Genomic DNA, 12,252 nt, shown 5'->3' with positions numbered 1-12,252 from the left:
AATTTGCTCCTTGTTGCAATAAGTTTTTACCCCATAGAATGGTGGTTCTCATGCTTTTCTGAATCATAGGTCCCTTTGAGAATTAGATGAAAGCTAGGGGGCATATCTTGAGAAAACTATTTAGTTTATATCATACAATTTCAAGGAGTACATAGAGATACCCCCCCCCCACACACACACACAGCTAAAAAATTATATTACCTAAGTAGTACCCTCACCACTAAAGAGTGTGCTCAGAGCTATTCATTTGGGCTGCACCTAACAGTTGCCAACAGAGGGTTCTAATTCAATTAATAATGGCACACCTGCATGATAAAATGTGGTTCAGACTCACTTTTCTTCTAGAAAGATCCCCAAGTTAGATCATTAGGCTAAAAAAAGTCTTAAGTGCAAAACTGCACTTTTTTTCTTAAGGGCTACATATTGCATATGCATAGATTACTCTGGGAGGACTTACAAAACTCAACTCTGGAGAAGGAAACTTCACACACACACACACACACACACACACTTTTGTACAGGTTGAAAAAACTTTTGACACGAGTAAAAAAAAAAAAAAAAAAAGACTCCCAGCTACATAAAAACCCAAAACCACATAAACAAAAGTGCCTCTATTCCCATCTTCTCTGTCTCCAGCCACCTGAGCTGCTTCTAACAGGTGAGGACAAACAGACCACTGATCTCTTGCAATCGTTTTTATTAATTAGATTTATAGACTAAAGTGCATAGTAAAGACAAAAAAGGAAATGCATACATAGGAAAGAGATGTAGAAAGACCTGAGATGCCTAAGTGTCAGTTCTAGGGAACACTAGACTGAGGGAATATGTATGCAGAGGGCAAGCCTGGGGGGCTGGTTTCTGATATGGGTCTGGGGCCTGCAGAAGCTGCTGGCATGCTTACCCTGCTCAGGCAAAAGCTGCAATAGAAGGTGTTGGTATGAAGGGCTACACTTTGGATAGGTGCTGGTACCAAATGTGAACTTAGTTACACTGTGGACCCTGGGGAACCAGCACTGCTACCGAACTTTTCCTGGTACAGGCAAAGAAACTTCCACCATCCCAAAGTGCAAGTCACAGGAAAGGGATCCCTCCTTAGTTAGCCTGGCCTGCTTGAATAAGCCCCCAGCTGTGGGTAGTCACACTTTTCCAACTCAGTGAATATGTAACTGGGTCAGCATTAGTCAGTGAAGTCTTTGTCTTATCGCAAGCCTCCAACTCCTGGAGTGAGGGTGCCTGAGAAGGGCAGGAGGGATTCTTGTGCTCCTTGAAAGAATAAGCAGTTCATAAAGAACTCTGAGCTTCTGTTTATTAGAATGAAACTTAGTCTGCAAGTTAAGGCCTGGCACTTAAGAGTCTGCTTCACTGAGTGTACACTCTGTGCCCCTGGAACACTGCAGAAAAAACATCTGACCGAGTCAGGAGCCAGAGAGGCCACTATGTACCCTAGTGGAAGCCCCAAATATGCTCCAGGGAGTCTGTCCACTAACTTGCAGGAGAGAAAAAGAAATCTGTTAAGTTTGCTCTCAGTTCTGGAGGTAAAGTGCTTGCTCTAGCGCAGGGGTTAATCTAGGAAAAAATGTGGGCAAGCCCTAAAAGTGGATCCTTAAGTAGGTGCTAAAAGTAAAGGAAAATAAAATACAAACTTCAGTTCCTTCATAAGGGAGCTAACCCCAGCCTCACAGTGGCCAGGGCAAAAGGCAGCAGTGTGCCATCTTCCTACATCATCCTCTGGATCTCCTCAAAGTTCATCAGGTTGTTGGCCGTGTCGGACCAGGCAGGATGCTCGGCTCCATCCATCTCAGAAGCAAGCTGGTTACTCCTTTCCAGAGTATGATTTACGCCCCCAATCACTTCCTTACATTCAGGACACGTGCCCCTCTGCATGGCTCCCCCACAATCGCCAATCACATAGATGTGGCCATTGGGACACTTGAACCAGTGGCCACGAGGAAAACCCATGGCTTTGATGATCTGTACACGCTCTTTCTCTGAGATGCCTAGGCCAGAGCAGGGAAGGGTAGCTTTCAGAGCTTCCATTTTTTTCTGCACAATGTGTTCATCATCCTTGGTGAACTTACATGTTCCTTCAAGGATCCTGCGGACACTCCAGATCTCTTCTGCTACGGCACTGCTCACTTTCCCCTCTGCCATCTTCCAGCGGGCCAGGAGGTTCACCAGGTATGTGAGCCTCTGGATTTCACTTTGGAGGTCATCCAATTCCTGGCTTGTGAAGCTCAAACGCTTCTTGGCTAGCCACTCATGGACCTGTTCTAGTCGAGTCCTCACTTTTCTTTGTTCTGAGGAATGCACCTTTTTCAGGGAATCCAACAGTCCAGCCAAGTGGTCATAGAAGCTGATGGAATTCTCAACAAGGCTCAAGTCCTTCACTGACAGATTTTTCTGGGCCAGCTTCTCCATCAACATCAGGAAGTCTTCGGGAAGCAGCTGCTGAAGGAGGCTCTTCCTCTCCAGCAGGGCCTGAAGTCGTTCCCGGCTGGTTGCAATTTCCCCTGCAGAGCCCTGGATCTTTTCTTTGACTATTTCAATCTCTTCCAGCCGCTGTTTGATGCTGGTTCCATACCTCAGGTTTTTGCGTATGGGCACCTGGCAGATAGGGCAGACTTTCAATCTGATGGCAACTTCATCATCCTTCTGCTCATTCATGTAGCGATCCAGGGCTTGAACCTCAAACATGTGGCTGCAGTCTTCCAGCTGCACAAAGCGGGCATCAGGCTCATCCTCAAAGCCAAAGAAAATTTGAGTGACTTCCTCCTGGTGGCAGACACGGCACTTCTTAGGACACGGCTCTCCACACAAACCAATGCAGGGGTGGCCACAAGCCAGCAGCTTAGTGCAAGGCACATAGCATGGGGGTCGATTGCAGGGCTCACAGCAGAGTTTGGTGCACTTGTAATGTTGGCAGCGCCAAACACAGGGTTCCACGCAGGGGCTACACAGTTCCCCACATTTCTTCTTGCACTGGCTGTGGACACAGCGGTTCTGACAGGTCCGCTGGCAGGGTGGGCACTCACCAATGCACGGCTCCTGGCACTTGTGTGAACAGATGAGCAGTCGCTTGCAGGGCTGCTGGCAGCGCTCATGAAAGCGCCCTTCAAAGCAGTTGTGGCAGGAGCCAGGGCAAGGATGCCCACAGTCCAAGATGGTGCCACACTTGGTGGTGCACTTGACTGGTAGGCCATACTTGAGGTCTTCTACATTACCACACTTCACCTGTTGATTGTGCCCACACTTGAGTTTCACGGTGACCATTTCTGAACACAACTGTACACAAAATTCACCACATGGGTGGCTGCATCTGTGCCCACATTTCAGAATTTTGGGGCAAGGCTCTTGGCAGCAAAATTCTGACTCAGGCATGGAACAAGGGACCATTTGTTCATGGCCACACCGAAGAATGATTTTGGGCACCTTCACCTGACAAGGCTGACATTCCTGGAAGCAAACAAGGGGGCATCGATGCCCGTCTTGGCAGATAACCTTCTGGCATGGCTTCATACACTGGAACTCCTTGTGCAAAGAGTCGTAGGGGTGGCAGGCACGGGTGCAGACATGCCCACAGCCCAGTCGGAACTCACAGGGGAGACTACAGCCTCCTTCTGGAACTTTTTGGAAGTCAGAAGCTTTGGATACTAAAGTGTGGGTATCAGGGTGGTTCTGGCAGCACAGCTGGAGTGCTTGGCCTATTTCATTATTCTCTCGAAGGGTATGGATGATCTTGCTCCACAAAGGTACTTTGGCCAGCATCTGCATGTTTCCAATACAGTACATTCCCTTCTTGGCACGGGACAAGGCCACACAGATGCGGTTGGGTATCTGGAGAAAACCTACTTTGCCTTCCTGGTTGCTCCGCACTAGTGAGAGGATAATGATGTCATTCTCTTCCCCTTGGTATTTGTCCACCACGTGTACCTTGACACCAGCAAATGTCTTAGCTGGCATGAGTTTGCGCAGACAGAACAGCTGCCCGGTGTAGGTGGTGAGGATGGTGATCTGGGAGGGCAGGTATTCCTGGCACAGGAAGTACTTGCACAGCTCCACCACAAAGTGAGCCTCGTGCTGGTTTTGGTGGCTTTTGCCTTCTTGGATTTCCTGTTCAGGAAAGTTGTGTTCTATAAAGAAAAGGTTAGAAGCGACCCCCTGGAAAGGAGAAAAAGTGACATGTTAGAAAGTTCTCTCCTGGCAATTTTCTCTATTTTCACATTCGTTGGCTACTGACCCTGAAAGCCTTTTGTATACTCGGTACCACAATCTTTAAGCCTATAGTCACCATGTGCTCTGTTTTTTTTGGGCATTGACAAATAGTGAAATGGATAAAGGATATATGCCTAATTTTAGTTTTCAAGATACTTATTTGATATTAATATTTATAATGGCCATCCACAATCCCACCATTATAGTTCAGGGAATAAGCAGCTGCTATGATGATGAAGATGAGAGAAAAGATTATTTATGAGCACTCTAGTATGCTGATTGCTTTACATATCTTCTCTCCTTCAATCCAATAATGTAATGAGGCAGCAGACATTCTCCCTGTAAAGAAGACCCTAATATTCAGAATTGGTATATAACTTGCTAAAATGTTACAAAGCTACTAACTGGCAGAGCTGGGGTTCATACCTAGGTCTATATTCTCCAATTCTATAATATTCCTCCTTTTAAAAACCAGCTTTTTATAAAGCTGGCTCTATTCCCTTCTAAAAGCCCTTATTCAACCTGAGGAAAATACAGCCTCCTAGGTCACTGACAGCAGCAGATTAGGTAGGATAGACTCACCTTAATCTTCTCATATTTGAGAACAGAGGGATGGTTCTCTAGATCCTGGTAAATGTGGGGTGTCAAAAGCCGGGCAATTTCAGGGCGCATGCGGTGCTGAAACAGGACATGTACATCATTAGGACATGGGCAGAGAATAAATGCACGGTTTTCTAAAGACTAGGTTATACTGGTGGAAAATCGGGGGAAGTAACATTTGAAAATAAGAATAGGGAGAAAAGAGCAGAATGTAAATAGCTCCTTCACCCAACACATACTCAACATGGGTTAATCTTGCGATTGCGATATTTTAAAATGGAAAACAAAATTAGTTTGAGAGTCATTTCATCACTGAAGCAGTTTTATTTTTATGAGAACGTTCTTACTGGCTGTTGGCAGGCTTCCAGGAGCCTTCTCCTAGACAATTCATAATAACAGAGGCCCAGCTTCTCACCTGGGAATTCAGACGGACAAAGGGAATGTTTACTTTCACCAGCCGTTCAAAGAGGGACACCTCAAGGTTAAAATTCTTGGCGAGATCATACACATTGGCACTGGGGCGCAGCTGAAAAAAGAAACATAGCTGAGAATTCTCTACTGAAAACATATTCATCCATCTATCCATCCACCCATCCATCAAATGCTTTTTAAGTGCCTTCTATATGCCAGGCACTACTCTACATGCTGGCAGGCTAAGGATAGAGTGACCAGGGCCACGAAGGACAGAGTGTCCAGGGTTACATGTTCTTTAGCTAGGCCTCTCTGAACAGTGACATTTCAGTTGATGTCAGAATGGAAGAGGTTGCCAGTCATTTGAAAAGCAAGCCATGAGAGGGAGCAGATAGGGGGTGGGAACACAATGAGATGGTGGTATGAGGTGAATTCAGAGAAGCAGGCTGAACCCTGAGAATACTGTAGGCCACTTTATTTTTTTAAAATATATTTTATTGATTTTTTACAGAGACTAAGGGAGAGGGATAGAGAGTTTAGAAACATCAATGAGAGAGAAACATCTATCAGCTGCCTCCTGCACACCCCCTACTGGGCATGTGCCCACAACCAAGGTACATGCCCTTGACCGGAATCGAACTTGGGACCTTTCAGTCCGCAGGCCAACGCTCTAGCCACTGAGCCAAACCAGTTAGGCTATAGGCCACTTTAAGAAGCTTGATTTTTATATTAAATGTAATGAGAAACCATAGGAGAGTTTTGAGCTGGGAGTGACATGATCTGATTTACTTAAAAAAAAAAAAATTCACAGCAGCTTTAAGAATGGGTTAGAGCAGTGATGGGCAACTTTTTGAGCTTAGTGTGTCAAACTTCGCCAAAAAACTGAGCATAACTCGGGTAGTGTGTCACTTTGAGGAAAAAACATTATTTTGCAAATGTTTCATCCTCAGGAACAGCAAATGTTTCATCCTTGGCATGCGGCCGCCTCAGCGGCCGCGTGTCATCAAAAATGGCTACGAGTGTCAGTGCTGACACGCATGTCATAGGTTCGCCAGCAATGGGTTAGAGGGTGGCAAAAATGGAAGCAGGGGGACAGGAAATATGATATTACAATAGTCCACTTAAAAGGCCATGATGACAGCCCTCGCCGGTTGGCTCAGTGGATAGAACATCAGCCTGTGGACTGAAGGGTCCCAGGTTTGGTTCCGGTCAAGGGCACATGCCTGGGTTGCAGGCTCGATCCCCAGTGTGGGGCATGCAGGAAGCAGCTAATCAATGATTCTTTCTCATCACTGATGTTTCTATTTCTCTCTCTCCCTCTTCCTTCCTCTCTGAAATCAGTAAAAAAAAAAAAAAAAAAAAAAGCCATGATGGATAAAGAGCAGAGGGAATAGATGAAATGGATGGGGTGCTTTCTCTAGAATATACCACAAATCTAACAGTACCTACTCTTAGATTGAACATAAGAAGTAAGGGGAAGAAGAATCACAGAAAGCCATTAAGAGGCTTGAGACCTGGTGAAGTAGTGTCTTCCTGATGGATTCCACTGCCCTACCTGCTGGTGGTCCCCAATCAGAATGAGGTGCTGGCAAGCTTTGCTCAATGTGGCAATGGTGTGGGCCTCAAGGACTTCAGCAGCCTCTTCCACAATGACAATCCGAGGCTCTACCTTCTGCAGAATCTGGCGATATTTGGCAGCACCTCAGGTCAAGAGAAAAAAGAGGCTCCTCTGAGATGATGTACTGGACCCACCAGGCCACACTGGGTTTCTGGGTCCATGACAACTGAGCCCTCACATTCATCCAGGGCTGTGGTGACTACTGTATGAGAGAACAAGTGCTGCTGGATGGTCACCAGAGCATTATACCCATGTTGGTCATTGTTGGGATTCTAAATGCAAGAGGAGCAAGTAGGTGAATTTCACCCACAATTCCTTAAATGCAGCTTGCTTGCTTTCAATAGCTTTTTATGGTATTTTCCCTAATCTACTAGAGAAGCTTCCTTTATCTGCCATAGATAATCTGATAGGAGCTTGGCACCAGGAGGGAATGGCTGAAGCAGGTAAATTTCCTCAATTTCTCTTACCTGTGGTTGTCATTCCTATGACCTGGGCATCTTTCAGAATGTGCAGGTCTTCCTGGAGTCTCAGCTCAGCCATTCTCTCTGCTGATGTGCGGTAGTGGTGCTCAAAGTTGAGGATCTTTCGGCGGGTGTCAGCCTGATACTTCTGTAGCCACAGCCTGAAGAATGTGAAGAACTAGGTGGAGGGAGCTGCATACGCTTTGAGAAGGTGGAATAACGCCCTTTAGTGTGTCCTGGGTTTGAAGTGGAACCTAGACCACTGAGGAGCTTACAGGCAGACCACAGAGAGAAAGGAGAGACCCAGATGTGCATGGATCCAAGCGTCTAAAATGCCCAACAAAAATATGTGTAGAGATGTGTACTTAAGTAGTCAGGAACTAAAGAAGGAGGTGGGATAAAGAACAGAGGTTAAATATTGGGAACAGAGTGAGGGACTTCAAAAGTTTCAATAATTATTTCTCCAAATTCTTCCTACTCCATTCCTAGCTGAGTCTTCTCCCTCCCCAATTCTCCAGTCTTCTTTTACAAGTTAAACAGATCATGTCACTACTCTGCTGTAAAATCTTCCAATGGGGCCCTAGCCAGTTTGGCTCAGTGGATATAGCAGGAAGGATCCTGGGTTCGGCCCCTGTCAAGGGCATGTGCCTCGGCTGCAGGCTCATCCCTGGCCCTGGTTGGGGTACAAGCGGGAGGCAACCAATTGATGTGTCTCTCTCACACTGATGTTTTTCTCCTCTTCCTTCCACTATCTCTAAAAACAAAACAAAACACACACACACAAAACAATGGAAAAATATCGAGTGAGGGTTAACTAAAAAATAAAAAAATCGCTCTAACTGGTTTGGCTCAGTGGATAAAGCATCGGCCTTCGGACTGAAGGGTCCCAGGTTTGATTCCGATCAAGGGCATGTACCTTGGTTGCGGGCACATCCCTAGTAGGGGGTGTGCAGGAGGCAGCTGATTGATGTTTCTCTCTCATCAAGGTTTCTAACTCTCTATCCCTCTCCCTTCCTCTCTGTAAAAAATTAATAAAATATATTAAAAAAAGAAATAGAAAAAAAATCCTCCAATGGATTTTTGGTACTCTTCAGATAAAAGTCTTGCTCCTCACCTTAGTCCTATGAGGCATACGTTGTCAGGCCTCTGCCCACCTCTTTGACTTGACTTTCCATTTCTTTCTCTAAGCCACAGCCATGCTGGCTGTCTTTTTCAATTTCTCAAACAGATGTTCCCTCCCTTCTCAAGACCTTTATCCATGAGGTCCCCAAAATTTCATCTGTTCCCACTTCCCTATTGGCCTTATACCTACTCCTCTTTCAGGTCTTGCCTCCAATGTAATTTTCCTGAAAACGTAAGACCAGCCCAGATCTCACATAATATTATTAGCAGCCCTAGCTCTTTTCTTTCTTAAGTGTTTAATGCCCATTTGTAACTTTTTACTTGTGGGATTAACTAATTTGTATCCTTGGATAGACTCTAAACTGCATGAGGAGATAGAGCCAAGTGTCTTCTGTCTCATCACTGCATCTCCAGCATTCGGCTCAGTGGGGTGGCTCAATCTATCATTAGTTAACACTGTTGAAGGTCTGGGGGCGTTATATTCTAGGAAAGAAAAGGAATTTCCTGGGGAAGTTACATGGGCTGGCTGGGGGAGGTGAGTTGGGCACAGTACCTATAAAGCTGCCAGCGAGAATTCAGGTCCAGCTGCCAAACATCCTGGATTTCATTGGCCTCAGCCTCAGTCATGGTGTTCAGTTTGCGAAGCTCATATTTCATTTTCTTCTTCATTTTCTTTTTCTGGCTACGCTGGGTCTGTAGACATCAATACCAGCCAGAGTCACCATCTCAGCAGAGGTGGCCCTGTTCCACGCCATAGGTGTGGGTCACAGCACATGAAAAAAAGAGGCTGCCACCTCTGATTAACTTCTTTAAGTGTCTCACTCTCTCAACAGATATTCCATTGCAGAGTGGCTAAATGAGGACTCTGGGACCTGTGTATCTGGATTCAAAGCCCCATCTACCTCTTATTAGTTGCTGAACTTAAAGTAAGTTACCGAACCTCTGAGCCTCAGCTTTGCTTCTATAAAATGGAAATAGAATAGTACCTCGTCACAGGGTTGTTGGATTGACTAAAGGAGTAATACATGGAAAGCACTTAAAATAGTGCTGGCACCAGTTTCACTGATCATTTTTTGACCAGTCTGTTTCTCATCCCTAAAACTTGTGTCATGAAAGTAGTGGAGATGAGTCTTTCTTGTTAAATACTTACAGAACCTCCTGTACATATCATAATAGTGCCTTTAAGAAGTGGGTTAAAGGCACCATTTAGGAGAAAGTGCTCTCCCATGGATGTGACTCTTGCATGCAAAACAAATGTCACAATATTATGGACCTTGTCCCACTTCAAAACCAAACAAACTCCTGAGGCCACATGGCAGAGAGATGCCCAATCCACATTTCAAACTATTAGGATGATGACCCCACCCATCATATATAGTGATGTTGAACTGAACTAAGCAATCAGGTTCAAAGCCATCAGACCAATGAAAATTCCATCCAAAGTTACCCTTGAAAGTCCTTTAAATCAACAGTGGGTTTCAGAAAATGTTATTTTGAATATCCAGTCCTCTATTATCATAGTAATGCATGGTAAATTTTGAGGACCACTGGGTTCTACCAAAGGAAGGAGCAGAGGGAAAGTCCATATGTGGGCTTCTGAGTATTCACACTATTCTGGCTTTAAGAGAAATATCAAATTCCAGGGTGAAGTATTCTATCCCTGTATGGCTTGTTTCATTCCATTTTACTTAAGTCCTCTAAAATCTTAATGCATGTTCAGACTTGTTTGTAGTTTCTAGTTTGTAGAAGATAACACCCATGGAAGCTTCGAGCACTAAGACCATACATATTTGATCTGACTCATAAGTGCTGCATTTTTCTGAAAGTTCAAGGGAAGCACTTGACTACCTGCTTCCTATGTAAGTTGGTATTTCTTGCCAGGACCCCTCTGAAGGGCCAAAATCTTTATATTCTTGGGAATTAGACTTACTAGGGTGTGGTTATAAAAGGGGTAAATTCAGCTAATTGTGATGATGAGATGAATACACTGTAATAAAAGTGGGTGAAAAAAAGGGGCTGCCTTTCTGATCAGAGCAGATGTTCTCGGGCCTATTTCAGCAGAGTCTAACCCCCACCTGCCAGGCAGTAATAACTGAACTCCCATTTCCCATTGTTAGGACTTTAAGGGAAGTGAGTTTACCTCCCATTCTCCTGCGGCTTGCTCCTGCCCAGCTGCTGATCCAGGGCCACTGTTTTCTATCCTCGTGGCCAGAAGCAATTTAGCCAATTCCTGGACTGCCCCATTCTCTTCCTTCTTCCGCCGCCGGGGTCTCACCACCTCTTCCTCCTCAATCACCCGGTCTGCTTGAATCAGGTCAGCCTCCTCTGCGATCTCAATCAGAGAACCCTCCTCTTCTCCTTCTTCCTCCTCCTCCTCATCTCCTTCTGCCTGGGCTAAGAGAGAAAAACAGGCAGGACAAGGATGAAGACCTCTTGAAGCCAAAGGATGAAAGAGGGCAGCGACAAGAGCTTAGATGGATGAAGACATTCTCAAAGAAATTTAAGTGGTTACCTCTAGGGAGGGACACTGGGAGGAATGAGAGGAGATGAAGACTTAGGTTTCCTTACATATTTTTTTGTTACAATTTTTTAAAAATATATTTTTATTGATTTCAGAGAGGAAGGGAGAGGGAGATAGAAACCAATGATGAGAGAGAATCCTTGATCAGCTGCCTCCTGCACGCCCCCTAGTGGGGAATGATCCCGCAACCCAGGTATGTGCCCTTGACCAGAATTGAACCAGGACCCTTCAGTCTGCAAGCCGACGCTCTATCCACTGAGCCAAACCAGCCAGGGCTGTTACAATTTTATAATACTCATTTTCCCCTTTAAACGATACCTTTTTAGAGAAATTAAACAATAGCTGGTTTTGTTCAGTGGTTAGAGCATCAACTTGCACACCAAAGGGTCACAGGTTCGATTCCCAGTCAAGGGCACATACCTGGATTGTGGGTTTGCTCCCCACCCCTCAGTGAGGCACACGTGCAGGAGGCAACCATATCAATGTTTCTCTCTCTCTCTGTCCCCCTCCCTACATCCCTTCTACTCTCTCTGACAAGCAATGGAAAACATATCCTCAGGTGAGGGCTAACAAGAAGAAAAATCTTTGCCTCATACAGGGAAGGGCAAAGGTGGGTTTACAGTTGTTCATATAGACAGTAATACAATAATTAATAATTTAATACAGGAATAAACTCTGTGTTTTGTGTACTCACAAATGTAAACATACTTTTGCTCCACCCCATATAATGTATATATACACCTCTACTAGTGGCCCAGTGCACAAAATTCGTGCACATTAAAAGGGGATTAATTAGAGGAAATAATTTAATATTGCTATTTGCCCTTTCTCTATAATAGAAGTGCCAGAGATGAAAGAAAATTAGTAAAATGTATATGAAAACCTTCCTCCTGTCAGAGTCTGGGGCGCACAACGGGACCCAGAGTCAAGTCCCCGCCCACCCACATGCACCTCAAAATCGCGTGAGACCCAGACCTGGCTGCCCCCTCCCCCCCGCCCCACATTGGGCTAGATCCAGACCTGGCCAGTCCCACCCTTGTCAAGCCCCGCTGGGCAGGGGGCATAGCCTCAGGTCCCCCAGCCCGGTGCCAGAACGGGGGACATGGCCTGAGGTCCCCCAGCCCATACCAGGGCAAGGGGCATGCCTTGAGGTCCCCCGTTAAGCCCCACTAGGTGGGTGGCATGGCTTGAGGTCCTCCATCAAGCCCTGCCAGGCAGGGGGGTACAGCCTCAGGTCCCCCGGCCCAGCACCGGGAGGGGGGCGCAGCCTCAGGTCCCCCATCAAGCCCTGCTGGGCGGGGGGCGTG

General features: G+C 45.8%; 1 protein-coding gene across 1 annotated transcript in view; it reads right to left on the bottom strand.

The window, feature by feature from the left end:
• Window positions 1–680: 680 nt before the first annotated feature.
• ZNFX1 (zinc finger NFX1-type containing 1) overlaps window positions 681–12,252 on the bottom strand; it is a 31,882-nt gene continuing 20,310 nt past the window's right edge. The window contains exons 9-15 of the mRNA XM_054724551.1: window positions 10,565–10,818; window positions 8,978–9,117; window positions 7,309–7,463; window positions 6,779–6,924; window positions 5,228–5,338; window positions 4,795–4,890; window positions 681–4,158 (exon numbers count right to left, since the gene is read on the bottom strand). Of these exons, the coding sequence (XP_054580526.1) occupies window positions 1,717–4,158; window positions 4,795–4,890; window positions 5,228–5,338; window positions 6,779–6,924; window positions 7,309–7,463; window positions 8,978–9,117; window positions 10,565–10,818 (3,344 nt within the window). The 3' untranslated portion in view covers window positions 681–1,716. The remainder of the gene's footprint in view (window positions 4,159–4,794; window positions 4,891–5,227; window positions 5,339–6,778; window positions 6,925–7,308; window positions 7,464–8,977; window positions 9,118–10,564; window positions 10,819–12,252) is intronic.

Source organism: Eptesicus fuscus, chromosome 12, assembly GCF_027574615.1.
Source record: "Eptesicus fuscus isolate TK198812 chromosome 12, DD_ASM_mEF_20220401, whole genome shotgun sequence".
Classification (NCBI taxonomy): domain Eukaryota; kingdom Metazoa; phylum Chordata; class Mammalia; order Chiroptera; family Vespertilionidae; genus Eptesicus; species Eptesicus fuscus.
The sequence above is the reverse complement of the archived record's forward strand: the minus strand, read 5'-3'. Positions and strand labels throughout refer to the sequence as shown.